Here is a 16,934-nt window from a genome sequence, read left to right on the forward strand (position 1 = left end):
GGGACTCCGCGTTGCGCGGCGGCGATTGGCTGGCGGGGCGCACGTAACGCGGGGCGGGCGAGCGGCGGCAACAAGATGGCGGCGGCGGGCAGCGAGTGGGCCGCGGCGTGCGAGAAGTTCCGCAGCGCCAGGACGCTGTCGGCCGTGGAGTCGCGCAAGGACCCGGAGACGGAGCCCTACCGCTCCAAGTACGGCGCCCGCGCGCTGCTGCAGGAGGTGAAGCAGCAGCTGAGTGCCGCCGAGGATTGCGGGGAGGCGCGGCTGCTGGCCGTGCGGCGGGCCGTGCTGGAGTACGAGCTGGGCGTCAACCACACCGACACCGAGGAGCTGTCGGCCGGTGAGGAGCACCTGCAGCGCTGCACGCAGCTGCTCGAGCCGCACCGCCTGTCCCGGGACTGCGTGTCGCTCTACATCCAGGCCCAGGTGGGCGGGGAGTGCGGGGCGGGGGCTGCGCGAGGCGGCTTCGGGTGGCGGGGTTGCGCCTCCGGGCTGAGGAACGGCTCGCTCCTCGGGGCCGCGGGGCAGGCTGAGGTACGGCACCGCGGGAGAGAACTGGTTTGCGACCTTATTGCGATCCCTTCGCTTTTACTTGCTGCCCAAGTGGAGCTGGGGGGTGCTCTTGTTTTTAGTCTTACACGTAAGAAGAAAATGCTGAAGAATGTGATCACGTTCTTCTCTGAATGTTCATGTGGTGACCTGTCCCTCGTGGCAGCTGCTGTGCATTTATACGCACGCACACACACACGCTTTCACTGAAGTAGAGCAGTTGTCTGTGTGTCAGAAATGGCTGCTGTGATTTAGGAAGGGCTCGCAGTACTTCACTGCCACACAGCATAAAGCTGCGGAGGAATTGTGTGCTCCTGTGAAGCACGGATCAGGCAGTGGCTTCTCTTGCTCTGCCCGAGGAGAGGCTGTAGTGAGTTGGAGGTCACCCTCGGAGCAGGTAATAGCAATAAGATGAGGGGTAATTGCCTCAGTTTGCACCAGGGGTGGTTCAGGTTGGGTATTAGGAAAAAATTCTCCAAAAGAGCAGTGATGCAGTGGCACAGGTGGCCCAGGGATGTGGGGGAGTCACCGTGCCTGGAGGTATTGCAGAGCTGTGGGGATTGACACTGAGGGATGTGGGCAGGTGATGGTGGGCTGGGTGAGCTGAGAGGGTTTTTCCAACCCTAATGACCCAATGTTTAAGTTAATTTTCTGGGACTCATGAGGTTACATCTGCTCCTTGTCCTTCAGAGCGGTGGTTTGGGTACTCTGCTGTCAGTCTGTTACCAGTGGTGTGATCTGAGGTTGCCTGAGAAGTCAGGCAAAACCAAAGAGCATCTTCTCAGTGTTTGATGGGTGCTCACAGTGTGCTGTTGGAGCATTGCTGCCTTTGTGGCTGAGGGCCAGGGATTCAGGTGCCTTTTTAAAACTTTTTCATAGAGTGGCTTGGGTTGGAAGGGATCATGGAGCCCCAATCCCTGCTGTGGGCTGGTTGCCCCTAGCAGCTCAGGCTGTCTATCTGTGGCACTGGGCATCTCCAGGGATGGGACACCCACAGCTCTGGGCAGCAGTGCCAGTGCCTCACTGCCACTACAAGAGAAGAATTTCTTCCCAGCGTTTCTGCTGATGTGCTGGAAATAACACCTGAGTATTTAAATAGCAAATAAAACCAAACCAAAACAGCACTGAGAATCGAAGTTGTTGGTAGTCAGCAATGGCTGTACTTCTACATGAACACATCTCCAGTGCTATAAAATATACTGTCACCTCACTGATGCCTGTTTGGCAAGGAGGAGCATTCCTTTTCCTGCTGGGCCTGTTTCTGTAGCCCTTCTCATTTGTCTTTCTGCATAAGGATGAATGTGACGATTTCTGTCTAATTAAATTTGGTCAATTCCATTGCACAGCTGTGGACGAAGTGTTTTTGTTCATAGCCGTCATGATACATGGGGCTTTCTCTCAAAACATAATAAAATAGAAGGAATTGAAAGGGTTACAAGGCTGACATACAGATACAATGAAGAGCTTTCTGAAGGTTTTTTATTCCCAGTCCTATTAGATTTTGTAATAACACATGCTAGGAATTAAATTAGTCCATTAAACATGGATTTGTAATTAACATCTTCATCTTAATAATAAAATTAGAGTTGTTTTTTGTAAAAAGTAGGTGCAATGAGATGTTACCATGCACTTTACTGTGATATTCACTACTGCCTTTAAGCTTACAGCTTTTGCATCGCAGCAGTTTTTAATTTCCTTGTCAAAATGTACAGATTCATTCCTTCAGCACTTCTTCCCTATTAGATTTTTCCATGAAGACACGATGACAAATTTCTATGTCCGTGACTCTCCTTTATGATTTCAGAGTTGCTTGAATCAGATGTAGAACGCACTGTGTAGAAAAAGCTTTTTATATGAACATACCAGAGATAATTTAGCAGGGTAAACACAGAAAATTGCCATTTGTATGGTGACTTCGTGTGCTTGCCTCTGTGAGAACCCTCTTCTCTGAGCAGCTTACAATAAAATGGGTGGGAACAATTTTTGTCTATTGGAATCTGGTATGTTGGGAGTGTGTGTGTATGTAGACACGTACATGGGGATGAAGAGTGATAAATTATTTGCAGAAAATGTTTAGTGTAAGTGGAATTGACTGGAAAATAATTGTTGTTTTTCCTTTTAACTTCAGAACAATCTAGGTATCCTGTGGTCCGAAAGGGATGAAATTAAAACTGCACAAACTTACTTGGAATCTGCAGAAGCCTTGTATAATCAGTACATGAAAGAGGTACGGTGCTTCTTAATCTGGCAGCAGGTCTTACTTTCATGCACCACTTACAGTTTTGATAATCGTGGAAGAAAAACATGCAACGGAACTTAAGTTTCTGAGCTTCGTGGTGTGATGATGCTTCTGTAAGGCAGTATGGCTTGTTTGCTGGCATAGAAGGCCTAGGAGGATCACTTGATAATTTCAACATGGGTCTGGGAAAATAGTTTGTCTCGGGAAATAGTGATCCTTGTTACAGGGTCTTTGAATTGATGCTCCGGTGCTGAATTTGGCTTCTGATTTAGTCTTGGGAATGCTATAAGAGGTCAAGCAATTGCTTTCAGTAGGAAAAGGAAAACAAACTGTATTATCTGCATGGTTTGCTGTGACTGAACATAATATCATGCTGCGCAGAGGCAAGTAGTTCAGCTTGTTTCAAAGAGGACAGTCTTCTGAACAGCTAAACCCCGTTTGCATGTTAAATGATGTTCTGAGTTGTGGATTCTGCTGAGTATCAACAAAGGCTCCCTTGTGCTATTGTTACATTCTTTGCAAAGCCTTTCCAACACGGTCTTGCTTCAGGGACAGGGCAGTTGTTGAGTGAGCTGAAAAAATTTGCGGCCTTAAAGGAGCAGTGTTCTGTGTTTCAGGTTAAACAGAAGATAGTTTCATGAAATTATGGTTTTATGGAAATACGGCTTACAGTACAGGTTACTCTCATGGGAATTTTAGCATGAGTTATTCCTTATTGGTTATTCCCTGCCATAGTGCTGCCTTTATAGCTAGTCTGTGGTTACAAAATAGGTAGTGGATATTAAAAAATTAAAATTAAAATTACAGGAATTAAAAAATGCCTGTGCTAAAAGTCTTCTGGATCAGTTGGTCTAAGTAGAGATACTACATCTCTCCACAGACCCTCAGTGTAATTAATTCCTGATGTTCATCTTTGATATTTATACTCAGCCAAGCATGATATTGTTAGCTTACTTTTGTTAATTCCAATATTCCATCAGTATCTTTCTGTTCTTGTATGAAGAGGATAAACCATCTTGTACATATCACAAGATATATTTATGTAACGATTCGGACAGAGGTTTTGGTTTAAACAACAAAAAAACACTTAATTCAACTTGCACATGGGTCATGTAGGTCAAGATTTAGCAGCTTCATCCTCCAAACACATTGCCTGCTGTCTCATTCGTACAGTTGAGTAAATAGTCTCACCAGCTTGCGAATAAAAGGAGTTGGAGTCACGTCAAGGCAGCACGAGCAGTCTTTACAGCTGTGCACTCCTGACATCATGTTCCTTGCAGTACTTCCTGCAGAATGTTTTCACGTTGCAGATTAGTGCTGCTGGGTAAGTGAACATTTCATGCTTGCAGACATGCTTAGTAGTAAATCAATGCTGTAAAAAGCATCATTAAAGCCATTTTGTCGCTGTAGAATCTACAGACTGCCCATTGTAGTCCTGTAGAATTCAAGAGTGAGTATTTCTGAGGCAGATAGCATGTATTATTTTAAACTACGCAAACAAGTTATTACAAGCCAAGCACCTTGTAATTCCATGTGAAATCATGGCCTTCTTTCCCTAAATTTCTTGACGTTTGTAGAATTGCTCCAGAAGTGTGACAGTCAGATAGCAGTAGATGCATTATGTGAAGGTCTGTTCAGTTTAGAAATGGAAAATGGGTAAATAGCCTGCAACCAGAAGAGGGAGTCATAAAGTAAGAGAAATGTATCTTCCTGAACCTACTGTGTTCATCCATGCAGGATGGAAATCCTCCTCTGGATCCCAGTGAACACTTCATGGCAGAAGAAGAAAAGCTCACAGACCAAGAAAGATCAAAAAGGTGGGTGAGCAACAGCAACTTAGATTTTTTTTATTTTTGATTTTGATTTAGGAGGGTGTTTTTAGGGATTAAAGAATTAAGAAGTCTAAAAGTTTTTCTTTCCAGATTTGAAAAAGCCTATACACATACACTGTATTATCTGGCCCAAGTCTACCAGCACCTGGAGATGATTGAGAAGGCTGCTCAGTATTGCCATACTACTCTTAAACGACAGCTTGAGTACTGCGGCTACTACCCAGTAGAATGGGCGCTCAATGCTGCTACCTTGTCACAGTACTATCTCTCTAAGGTAATATACCTCATGCTTGTTTTTTTTTTTTGTAATTATGTAAGAAATTGTTTGCCTCCACACATCTTTATTGGCTCTAAATAATACACTGAGCCAGGAAATGCTTCAGGTCTTTTTTTAGGGTTATGTCCCAGACTACTCAGGTACTTCTTTCACTTAAGTCTTCTACCATACATAGGTCAGTTAATGCTAATTTCAACAGCAATTCATGATTTCCATGTTTTTTGATGTATTGGCAACCATAATCATTAAACAAGGCAAATGTGAGTAAAGAGATCTAAATCTGACTTGTAATGTTGACTTGTTTGTCCAACTGATACTGTTTAACACCCTCTGATACCATCAGAAGGCAGAAGGAAGTGATGGTAGCATAGATCAGAAAATGTTCACAATTGTTCTTGTGGCTGTGGTTGCACAAAAAACGCTTAGCTAAAAATACTGCACTCATTAGTAGGTGTGGAAAAAACGTACTTTCTTCCAGTGTCCTGGGGAGCAAGCCTCAGTTCTGTAGTTTGTCTTGTGCCCCTCTCTTACTGTCTGAGGTGAGGGGTTTAGCTGAGAGCAGTCTTTCTGTTCCTCCCGTTGGTGATAAACTGTTGTTTCTGTCTCTCAGCAATGCTTTATGGAGTCCCGGCACTGTTTAGCAGCAGCCAGTGTCATCTTCAGCCAGGCTGGACAGGTGCCGTCTACTGAAGACAGTAAGTTCACATAGAAGTGTTCAGTGATAAACAAGGTGAATTGTGCATCGTTAGTACCTACATTAAAATGAAGTCTATGTGTATGTACTAAACTTATCCAAGTGTTAATTTTCAGCAGTCTTTTTCTGTTTACAATAAATTGGTTTGTATTTATGTGCAAAATACAGCTTACCTTCTGAATTATCAGAAGACAGTAATTCAATGATTCAAAACAAATGCTTCCTAGGAATGATTTTTAAAGGAGGAAAAAAGAAAGAGAACTGACTATAGCTTTAAGGATCTGTGGTTATGTGATAGCATCAGCATTCAAATCCTCTGTTGTAGGTTTATGCTTTCCTTATCTACAGCATAGCCTTTTACATTCCATGTCTTGGGCAAATGAAAGTTTCAAAATGACAGAGCTTAACTCACGGAGAGTGAGCAAGCACACAGGGCAGCCCTAGAGTGAGTTTTTAACTCTGGCTTATAACAGTGTGTATTGTTCAGCTTCTAATGGTTTGAGCTGTTCAGAATACAAGCGTTTTAATCCAGTGATGTGATTACACATGAAATAGAATCTTGAATAGGTTCAGCTGAATTTTATTTAATCCACTGTCACTGAACTTCAGTTAGTTTCATTTCTTTTAGTATTTCCCTTAGCTCAGAAACACAGAACTCTGTGCAGTTGCCTTTGAGGATGGTGTCTTTTAGGTTCAGGGAACAGGGCTGTCAGAGTTGAGTTATGCTTATCTGTAGGCTGTTTTCAGACAACATATTTTATGAAACATTCAGTAGATCTGAGTAGTGTGTGTTTACAGACTTCTGTAGCTACCTGCCTGCATGGTTGTTTGATATAATATGATTCATGAGCCAAAAATGGAAGTTGTATGTTCAGTAGGAACAGAACACAGGAGCACGTGTGCAGTTATGCTGTAGAATTCAGGTGTGAGACTGAAAGTGACAGAGAAGAGTCCTGGTTGTACTTGTACTTGATAAATTTCTTGTGTGACTTCTGGGCAAGTCAACCAACATTTATCTCGGCTTCCTCCTACACTAAACAGTGATATTTGAGTCTGTTTGGAGGAGTAAATTTTTCTCTGATATTCACTTTTCCCAGAACAGAGAGCAGGGCTGTGGACCTGAAAATCACTGTGCAGAAGGCACTAGCTCACAGAAAGACTAACGCACAGTTAACATTGGCCACTCTCAAGCACTTTCCTTCTGTCTTGTTAATCAGTATATAAACACGTGCACAACTGTTTAGTTTAGGTGCCTTTTTAAAATTAACAATTACTTCTTTATAAGAACAACCTGCTTCTTTTTTATGGAAAATAATAAATAGAGCAGATCTGAGCCTGACTTTTTATTTGGTGGCAAGGAATGCTCACTTCTCATTGTTCAGCAAACTCAGTACCCCCTACCCAGAGAATGGGAAGTTAGTTCTCTTTGAAACCCTTTTTTGTTTTGAAAATGAAATCTCAAGACTATTTATAGCAGTGGAGAGATCATGGGGGAAAAAAATACTGGAGTTGTAGAGTTAATAGATACTACGTTGGTACCAAAGGCAGTTTCCCTTAATTTTGTTCCCTTTTTTTGACATTGAGTCTGGAGTCTGTCATTGACAGAAGCAATTACTGAACAAGCAGGTGAATCTTGGAGAGCAAACTATTATTTTTTTTTCCTGCTACAGAGAAACATGAAAATCTTTTCCAGTAAGATGCCTCCAGAATCAAAACCTTTCTCAATGTGCATTCCTTTTTGAAGGATTCATGCATGACACATCCATGTTAATCTACACGGGTTTCTGCCAGAATGACAGTTTACAGAATTGTTATGCCCAACACAGAGAATGTGTTTTTGTCTATCAGCGTGGAAAAGAAACAAATATAAATAATGTATTCTTTGCATAACATTTGAGGTTATTACTGGAACACTTAAGCTTTTCTGAAGGCTATGTGCTTATGTCCCTTAACTAGATGAAACAGAGCAAGACCAGCAGGACCTTAGACAGAGAAAAGCTGAAATTGCAAGGTGCTGGATTAAGTATTGCTTGAATCTTCTGCAGAGTGCTCGGAAATTACTTGAGGTAACTGAAAATTTGTTCTTTTGTTGTTGTTTAAAAAGTCTATTTTGATGCTTGTAGCAGTAATTGATTCATAGCTGGTAGCAAATGATGAACAATCGTCCAGTGAATTATTCAAGAAATGCTGGGAATCTAGCAGGTACTTCTTGTCATGCCTAGACTTATTGCAGTACTTAGAAATAAGAACGAATGGGAGATCAGCTCTGTAGTGTAATCAGTGTGCTGCTTGTACAGCAGTTTCACAAACCCCCCTCCTCTTTGTTGAGTTTTCTCACGCCTTGATTTTTGGCAAATTGGTTTCTTAGTTAACAAGCAGAACATGGTCTTGCGTTTCTGTGTGCTCATATTTTCATGCTGAATGCTTGAAAATGAGCATTTGCTGAAATGCTCTACTAAAACAGGAGCTTTCATGGTTTGGCTGTGTTGTTGCAGAGTGGGGAGATTTAAATTGTTTTAGCATCGTTATTGTTCTTTTTATAGAATGTAGATGTTATCAATATGGTTTTTAGTGAATATAAAGTTAAATAACTAATGTGTCTTGTCTTGGTTGCGAATTACTTTGTGTTTGAAAGATAACTCAGAAGCAAAACTGCAGTGCAAGCTTGTCTTTGGATGGCACGTGTGTTTTTAATTATTATGCTTTATCTTTTCAGGATAACATAGGAGAGCTGGATCCAGACAGGCAATTGGAACTTAAAGCCCAAAGGAAGAAAGAGGAAGATGAAAAAGAGAATGGCAGGAAAAAGGCTGTGCTTTTTGGGACAAGTGATATATGTGACTCTGTGTTAGCCATGGAAGAGAAAGTAAGCAGCGTATATCCTTTAGATTTTCAGGAAGCCAGAGAAATCTTCCTAGTGGGTCAGAACTATGTTCAGGAAGCAAAGGAGTTTTTTCAGGTTGATGGTTATGTTACTGACCATATTGAAATTGTTCAGGATCACAGTGCTTTGTTTAAGGTACTTGCTTTCTTTGAAGAAGACTATGAGAGACGTTGCAAAATGCACAAGCGTAGAATAGACATGTTGGAGCCTATATATGCAGACTTGAACCCACAGTACTACCTGTTAATTAGTAGGCAGCTTCAGTTTGAACTAGCAGATACCTATTATGAGATGATGGATTTGAAGGTAGCTATTGGTAACAGGTTAGAAGAACTAGACTCGCATACAATAAAAAAAATTAACTCTCTGGCTCAGTTAGCCATCAAATATTATGAACTCTTCTTAGATTCTTTGAGGAACCCAGATAAGGTGTTTCCTGAGGAGCTCGAGGAAGATGTTCTTCGCCCTGCAATGGTGGCTAAATTTCATATTGCACGACTGTATGGTAAACTTATTACTTCAGATAGCAAAAAGCAGCTGGAAAATATGCAGACGTCGTTAGAGTATTACATGTTTCTGGTAGACTATTGTGAGAAGCACCCAGATGCTGTCCGTGCTGTTGAAACTGAGCTAGAACTCAGTAAGGAGATGGTGGGTCTTCTTCCAACGAGAATGGAGAGGCTAAGAGCAAAACTGTGTCCGTTCATATAAATGTTTGCCTTGGAGGAAATGTGTGCTATTAAAATGATACGTGTCAAAATCAGCTTCTGGGCTGATTAATAGAACTTAAGTGGCTACAGTTTGGCCGTCCAACTAGAACCTGCAGTAATACAACCTTCTGGAAAAACAAGAGCTCTCTGACTTAGTAGCTCACTCACACTAATGGTGTAAACCTTAAATGTTAAGTGAACGTCCAGCTGATGCTTTGTATTGCTTGTCCTGTATATAAATATAAACCTTTTCTCCTTTTTGTTTTTTCCTTTGACTTGGGATCTAAGTGTAGTGCTGTACAAAAATGGTTTGTTCTGAGACACTATTGCTCTGGGAAAATTTTTCTAAGAAACTTAAGGCATGTTCTTCCACCTGGAAAACATTTTCTCTCTTCTAACCTTTGTCCCCAGAAAACCCTAAGCACATGAAGGGAATTTTATTTTCTATATTTATTTTGTGATGCTTGATGTTTTTTTTTCCCTTGCCCCTGTTAATTAAGATGTAACTGATAGAGGCTCAATAAATGAGTAGCTTGGCTAAATATTTTTCAGACTCCTTAGAATTGTTTCCTTTTGTGTTACTAAGATATGTAGTACAACTTCTGCCAAAATACGTAGTGATGAAAGTGTTTCTGAGCATCTGAACTGCCAGAATGCTGAGCAAGAGAACAGCAGACTTTATGAATGGAGGTGGGAGGGGAAACTCTGCTCTTAATACTCCTATAGGAAACTGATGGGGTAGAGGTACTATGATACAGTGCTGCAGCAGATGCTAACTAACACATGAAGGCCTGAGAAGCCATTAGTGGCTCCTTGTGTTGGTTGGAGCTGCAAGTGAAAGAACTAGTTTCTTATGGGGGGGGGGAACAAGAAAAAAAAGTAGGAGGGAGGGCAACGGAGGGGCATACACATGCAAGAAAGTACATCTTGTACATGTGGCCAAAATCTCTAGTTTGCAGAATCCTGTATAGAACTGGCTGGCTGACTGCTAATCACAAACAGGCCAACGAATGGGTCCTGGAAATGAGAGATGGCAAAACTCAGAACTGGATCACCTATTTGCATGCATACAAAATAAGGGAGAAAGTGTGTGTGTGAATGTGTGCACTGTTCATTTTCCTAAACAAACGTTTAATCAGCCTTTAAGAGTTTCCGCTCTCAGTGCTTTAATTCAGTTTTTCCCTTTGCAGGATAGTAGGACAGCCCACAGTTTCTTAAAAACTGTAAGTAAATTTCAAATGTATTAAATATATATAGACTTACAGAAACCAATGATGTCAGTTCTTCAGCTCCTACAGCAAATAGTGAAGACTACCACTGGCCGAATACAGTTTATTGCTGAGACTGTCATGGCAGATGCTCACTGCAACATATTATTGCATTGATACTTTTAAGGTATGTCTTTTTCATGGAAACCTTTTGAATAATTCCTGCTTGTGACATGATTTGACAAAATGAACTAAGATTTTGTATTTAGGTTTCCAAAAAAAAAAAAAAGAGGAGGGAGGTGGGGTGAGAAGGGGCAGGTTGGATTAGGCAACAAAGCTCCCTTCAGGAATGCTGAGTTCTAACTGTGTGAAATATGTGTGAGGTCAGGCGTTTATTTCAAAGATTAAGTGAAGATTAGATTTCTGTGAACTCCATTTAACCTGCATTTTTTATTCCTTTTTGTACCTCGGAAAAAAAATCTTACCACTGGAAATTCCTTACTGTTGCTCTACTCGTGTTTTTTCTTTACCCAGCGTAAAGCAGTGAGGTTTTCAAGACACCTACACTTGTGCCAAACACATATCAAGTGTAAGATCTCCAAAACATGGAGGCTGCAACCTCAGCATCCTCTTGAAACAGTGCATAGTACTCACTAGAAGTAATGTGCTTTGGTTAAAAACAGTTTTGTTATAACTGAAATGCTCTCAACTCTTGTTCCAAATGTGTTATGTAGCATAAATAGGGTTGATCCAGGCAAGTTAAACATTTCAGGACCAAGAGAAAAATGACATTGGTGCCTTGTTCTGGCTCTCCCTGCAAGCCCCCCATGGAAGGAAGCTCTTTCTCTTTTTTCCTTTGAGGAGAGCAGCAGGAGAAGGCCCTCTCCTTCACCATTCTCCCCTATTGCACCTGAAATACCAGGGGGAAGTGAGAAATGACCCCTCACTTCCACTTCTCATCAGGAAAATGGGTTCCCCACATTGCTAAGGGCACAGGCGTACGTCTTGGCAAGGCAGATGGCTGCCTTCTCTATCTGCAGAGCGGAGATGCCTCGATGTACCAGAGCAGTGCTGGCGCTGGGTATGATTGCTGCTACAACTCTGTGCTCGGAAACATTGCGGGAGCCTGATAAAGCTGAGTATCAGACAGTGAGATATCGGACTGATCTGCTTTACTCATGCCTTTAAGCGTTTCAGTTTTGCTTGGGGTTTTCCTTTTGCTCAGCACTCAGTGAAACTGGGTTCTACTTTAAATGAAATAAAATGAAAATAAACTGGGTTTATTTTAAATGATTGAGGTAATCACTGATACTTTGGTGTTTTCCATGGAACTTTTCATTGTAGAATGCCCTGAAGCAGTCCTGTGAAGCAAGTTCTACCAAGGCTGCCATCCCTGAGGCCAAGTCCCTTGGAGTCTTGCAGTTAGAAACCTAAAGACTGCTATGTTAAAATCAAGCACATAAATTTGTGGCTGGAAACAGTTGTCAACTTATTCTTCTTAAATTGCAACATTTTAGCTTACTTCAGAGCTATGACAGCCTGAAGTAAGAGAAATGACTAATGCTGATTTTTTAAATTCCTTATAAAAAGTGCATTATGCACTTCCTAGTAACTCTTGCAAAGTGCCTGCTGGCACTTTCACATTTTGCAGTTTAGCTGATGCTGCACACCTCTTCCTCATCCCAGCCGGGCCTGGGGGCACTCTGTGTTTTCCTAATGAGAACCATTTGCCTACCTGCCCTTTTCCAAAATCTGATGATGTCTTTACAGCCAAAGATAGGACTGGTGCACTGGAGACAGTTCAGAGACCAGAATACTAAACAGTGCTTTTTTTTTTTTCCCTCTAACATGTCTGTGGTGTTGAGCATTTGTCTAGAGAAGCGACTGATAGTAATGCAGTGCATGAGTTTGGAACAGCAGTAATTGTTCAGGAGCTTCGTAGCAGTGCTTCAAATATGTAATACTCGAGTTTTTGGCATCTGGTATGCACACGACATTCTCTGTCTTCTTGTTGCTGTAAAAGAGACATTGAGCAGTGATACAAGTGTTTCCCTGTTAGACCTGTTAATATAATTTGCCTCTAAACAAAGAGGAATTGGATGAGTGACTCTGTGTGATTGTGATGGAGGAAGAGAACTATGAGTGCTTGCATTGGAGAGCCTGAAGATCCACAGTGGAAATATATGGGGTGAAAAGAAGGAATGGTGAAATGATTTCCTGTAAGCAGACTGATTAGGTGGGGAAGAAGCAGGAGTTCCCAGGTGTGTTCTCAGGACCCAGGGTTGGGTCTATCCCTCATTCGGAGCTTTTGATGGTGACAAAAATTGCTGGTGGGAAGAAGCCGTTGGCAGCTTCCTGTGGGCCATCAGCTGTGCTCAGTGCTGATGCAGTTGCGGCTTTTGAGCAATGATCTCTGACATCTATCATGGGAAAAAAACAGAGAACTGTTCCTCTTTGTGATCTAGATGGCAGCAAACGTTAGATTTCTACACAATGCACGTGAGCTGTAATGATTTCTTGTGAGTTCTGAATCTTATCTTCATGAGCCAGGTCCTGATACTGCCCTCAGAGGCCAGAGGCACAGCACAAGAGGCAGAGATGCCATGTGCTGGAGGGGCCCCATGCTCAGCATGTCAGGTGCTGGGTTGAGGATCCACTCCAGTCCCAGGCTGGACTCAGAAATCCCCTGCAGTGACCCAAATCTACCTCCTGGGGCTCACCAGCTCTTTGCTATTTGCCCCAAATTCCACCATGGCAACAGGAAGAAATCTCTCCTGCCTTCCCGAAGAATAAGATGGGAGAAAAGATGCATTCCTTATGTTCCTCATTGCTGCCATTCATGGAATCATAGAATTGTTTCAATTAGAAGGGACTGATAAAAGCTATCTGCTCCACTGTCCTGCAATGATCAGGGAGTCCTTCAGCTCCATCAGGAACTCAGAGCTCTGTCCAGCCTGACCTTGGGTGTCTCAAGGGATGGGGCACCCATCACATCTCTGGGCAATCTGTGACAATGCCTCACCGCCCTTAGTGTAAACTTTTTCCTCGTACTCAGTCTGTATTTGCTTTCCCCTCAACCCTTGCTCACTGTGTGACCTTTCTTTTGCCTTTTCTGGTCATTCATCTCCCTTTAGCCCCTTAGTGCTGACCAGCACAGGCCAGCATGTCTGTAGCAGCCCGTGCCAAGAGCAGGGACCCATAGGAGCACACCGATGTCTATGTGTAGATAACAGTCATGGGAACGGGGACCTGGCAGCAGTTGCAGTCTATCTGATTTCTGAGCAGTTATGAAAGAGGAACTTCTTTATTGAGACCCCGTATGGATGGGTGATGCCTTGCCCCCTGCACCTGGATATCATGGAGCTGCTGAGAAGGAATTTTCTTGAGTGAAATTCCCTATTGTCAATGGCAGGATAGATTTCCCATGCTGGACATGGTCCTAGCATGGTAATGTTACTAAATTACACTCCTGAAGCAAACTGGGAGATAAAAACAGCCCTGAGAGATATCCAAGGAGCAGTTCATCACTTGAGGGACTACTTCCAGGCATTTTGGACATGTCAGGAGGAGTCCCAGGTGTCTGTATGAGAAGCTGGAGGCCCGGAGCTGCAGCAGTCCCCTTCTTCTCCCTGCCCCCAAATTAATGCCTTAGAAAAATGCAAAGCTCTTAATCTGCTTTACACATGATGGGAAAGCAGAAGCAGTGCTTCAGCACAGCAGTGGCAAGAAATGCCCTCTTCAACACTGATAGTCGTATATTGACACATTTCAAGGTTATTGTTCTGATATGGTGCAGCCTCTGTGCTGTTCCTCTGCCCACGTGGGGACTGTGACCACGGAAAGTCAGAGGTGTGACAGCACGGACCACTTCCGCACCCACATTGCTGTTTGCTGCTGAGCACAGCCTGACAAAAAAATAAAAAAGAGAGGAAAAAAACAAGAGAGTTGAAGCTAAAAATACAAAGTAGAGAAGTCACTACAAATAACTGCTGCATGCAAGTTGATCTCCACATGGTGTTTGGAGTCTCCTGTTTTTTTCCTGTTGAGAAAAAACCATGAAAACATCTAATAAATGGCAAGGATGCTCAGCCCCTTGTCTCGCAGTGGATCTGTGGGAGCATGAGGTGGGCACAGGGAAAGTCACTGCTCACCAGAAGCACCACCAGGATCTCGGTAGACTTTCCGCCATGAAAAACTGTTCCAGCACATGGCTGACACTGCTGGCCTTGGTGCTGTGACTGCCGTGGTGCTGGGCCCCGCATCGCTGCTGGAAGCAGGATGAATAAGAAAAGCCTGCTGCTGCCATAGCTGTCTTGCTTATTCTTGGCTAAACTCGAGCCCGGATGGTTGAACTGCCAACACAAAAGCACAGTGCGCTGGAGGAAAGAGCAGCGGGCAGAGATGTGTGTCTGGAGGGTTTGCCTTGGGTTTGCTTCTCCCCACAGCCAGCACCAGAGTGGAGATTTCGGCTGGGTGGGAGACTGGGGGGCTGGAGCACTGGGCTTTTCCGCAGATGTCTCACTTCAGTCAATCAGGAAATGGTGACGCAGGTTATGGGTTGGGTTTGAGGTTTTGGAAACCTTGTCTAAAAGTCAGTTTCCTTGCCCTGCCGTGTTTCTGAAGCGCGAGGCCGTGGTGGAGGCTGGCAGGGAGCGGAGGAGCGCCGGCCAACATGCAGCTCCCGGTCAGATGTAGCAGGAGGATTTTCCTGGCTGTTTGTGTAATCCTCTTTGTGGGATGCACAGTGCAAGGTAACACCGAGCGGTTGTTCTCTCTGCAATACTCTTTCTGCGCTAGGCAGTGTGGGCTGAGGAGGAAGCCTCCAAATTTAAAGGAGAATATTGCAAATTGACCTTCTGGGAGGAATGAGGTCTGGTTAGGAAGCCTGCTTTGCTGGAGTTCTGTTTTCTGGAGGACGAGTGGGAAGATAAGATGCCTTTTGCAAATGTAATATTTCTGTGTTTCTCACCTGGCCCGTATGAGAAGAAGACCTTATCAAGTAAGCTACTCTATGTACACACACATCTCAAATGTATATACCAATGTATATATTTATCCAGCCCTCCCTTAGGGGTCTGGTTATGCCCTGCTATTCCGTTATGCAGTTACAGATTAAGGCTGTTGCAGTCCCCATGTCATAACTACTCTGGTCTTCGGTCTACTCTGGGGGGGAGGAGAGGAAATTGGGTATTAGTATGAGGAAACTGTATGGTTTATTGTGTACAGAAAGTATTGCAACATGCAGCACTAAAACAACGAAAAGGAAATGTTGATTCATGACAAGTGCCCTGTGGAGTCATTTCTTGCAAGAGAGGAGCACTTAGCAAGCATATGTAAGATAATTCTCCACCAAACCAAGGCTATGACAGTGAGAGGCTTCCATTAGGCACCTACTGCTGTTTCTATCTTGAGGACGGTCTTTGAGACCTTGTCTGTAGCCTCAGTTCTGTGTAATGCTTATGTACAAAGTACTCGGATGCAGTTGTTTCTTCTGTTGCTGCTGTTATTACAAAAACAAGGGTCTTCTTAATAAGGTGTTAAGAAAGGTAAATAAAAAAGGGAATACGCTGTGAAAGCAGCAGGAAATCCTCCCTGAGAGATTTTTTGTCTGTGATAGAAGAGTGTAGGAGGATGGTGAAAGTCACCTAGCACTATACGGCAATACATAAGGCAACAGAAAGCCCTAATTACAGGCAGATATTCCCAAGAAAAATTAGATAAAGCACCAAAAGCAGGACAACGTGCCAGGGGGGTTAGGAACAAGTTAATTAAGCGAGGCCGAAAGGAAGGATCGTTGCTTCGGTCCTTTGGGTCTGTCAGCGCCGAGCCGAGGCAGCAGCTCGGCGAGCTTTGCTCAGCCACGGAGTGACGCGGGCTGCTCCCACCAGGTGCCCCCGCGCACAGGGCGCGCTACAAGCGGGTGCGGTGCCGGCCCGACGCCTGGTCCCCCAACTGCGTGGAAGAGATGGGGCCCCGGTTCCAGCTGCCCGACGGCGCGGCCAACAGGATCCTGCCGCCCCTGGCCAACTCTGCCCTGTAAGTGCGGGGATCCGCGGGTGGGCTCGGAGCACGCAGCCGGCGAGAGAGGGAAGCGGAGTTTGTGACGGCTCCGGTGTTTCAGGATGAAGAGCTACCAGGAGCTGGGCGACGCCTTCCCGCTCTCCGAGGAGCAGTCGGGCTCGGGCTGGGAGGCGGCGCTGGAGCCGGGCTCGGGCTCGGGCGCTGAGGCCGTTCCCGCCGCCCGGTTCGCACGCAGCCCGGACCTGCCGGCCGGACTGGGGCAGCGGCTGCAGGAGGAGGCCCTGCTACCATAGCGCATCAGCGCCGTGACGGACGGTCCCCGAACCACCCCCGGCTCAATAAAACCGCTGTCTTACGACCCTCGTGGCTTTCGTGCACTATCTTTATTCGAGCTTGACCTTCAGTCGTTATGCTACGAAGTACGCGTTCGGGGGGTTACGACGAGCGCCACACCACATCACCGGCGCGGCACAGCCCCGCCCCGTCACCGCGCTCCCCGTTCCCGCCCCTCCGCCGCGCACGC

At 44.4% G+C, this 16,934-nt stretch overlaps 2 protein-coding genes across 2 annotated transcripts; both read left to right on the forward strand.

Moving 5' to 3' along the window:
• The first annotated feature begins 56 nt into the window (after positions 1 to 56).
• On the forward strand, positions 57 to 9,728 carry KIFBP (kinesin family binding protein). The gene is made up of 7 exons (XM_003207890.5): positions 57 to 423; positions 2,675 to 2,773; positions 4,523 to 4,602; positions 4,708 to 4,891; positions 5,505 to 5,589; positions 7,545 to 7,654; positions 8,305 to 9,728. The coding sequence occupies exons 1-7, from the start codon at positions 76 to 78 to the stop codon at positions 9,181 to 9,183; spliced, it is 1,785 nt and encodes a 594-aa protein (XP_003207938.3). The 5' UTR covers positions 57 to 75; the 3' UTR covers positions 9,184 to 9,728.
• Positions 9,729 to 14,979: 5,251 nt separating this feature from the next.
• SRGN (serglycin) lies at positions 14,980 to 16,769 on the forward strand. Its single transcript, XM_010714290.4, has 3 exons — positions 14,980 to 15,141; positions 16,279 to 16,426; positions 16,512 to 16,769. Exons 1-3 carry the CDS (start codon positions 15,063 to 15,065, stop codon positions 16,702 to 16,704), a joined length of 420 nt encoding a protein of 139 aa, XP_010712592.1. The 5' UTR covers positions 14,980 to 15,062; the 3' UTR covers positions 16,705 to 16,769.
• The last annotated feature ends 165 nt before the right edge of the window (positions 16,770 to 16,934 follow it).

The sequence above is a fragment of the Meleagris gallopavo genome, chromosome 8, assembly GCF_905368555.1.
Source record: "Meleagris gallopavo chromosome 8, MGAL_WU_HG_1.1, whole genome shotgun sequence".
Classification (NCBI taxonomy): Eukaryota; Metazoa; Chordata; class Aves; order Galliformes; family Phasianidae; genus Meleagris; species Meleagris gallopavo.

What these genes read in the sequence shown, in the direction of transcription:
- SRGN (XM_010714290.4), top strand. Translation starts at nt 15,063, where the DNA reads ATGCAGCTCCCGGTCAGATGTAGCAGGAGGATTTTCCTGGCTGTTTGT. An exon ending in TGTGGGATGCACAGTGCAAG is followed by an intron (nt 15,142 to 16,278) that starts GTAACACCGAGC and finishes TGCTCCCACCAG; the next exon opens with GTGCCCCCGCGCACAGGGCG. An exon ending in CCCCTGGCCAACTCTGCCCT is followed by an intron (nt 16,427 to 16,511) that starts GTAAGTGCGGGG and finishes CCGGTGTTTCAG; the next exon opens with GATGAAGAGCTACCAGGAGC.
- KIFBP (XM_003207890.5), top strand. Translation starts at nt 76, where the DNA reads ATGGCGGCGGCGGGCAGCGAGTGGGCCGCGGCGTGCGAGAAGTTCCGC. An exon ending in CGCTCTACATCCAGGCCCAG is followed by an intron (nt 424 to 2,674) that starts GTGGGCGGGGAG and finishes TTTTAACTTCAG; the next exon opens with AACAATCTAGGTATCCTGTG. An exon ending in ATAATCAGTACATGAAAGAG is followed by an intron (nt 2,774 to 4,522) that starts GTACGGTGCTTC and finishes TCATCCATGCAG; the next exon opens with GATGGAAATCCTCCTCTGGA.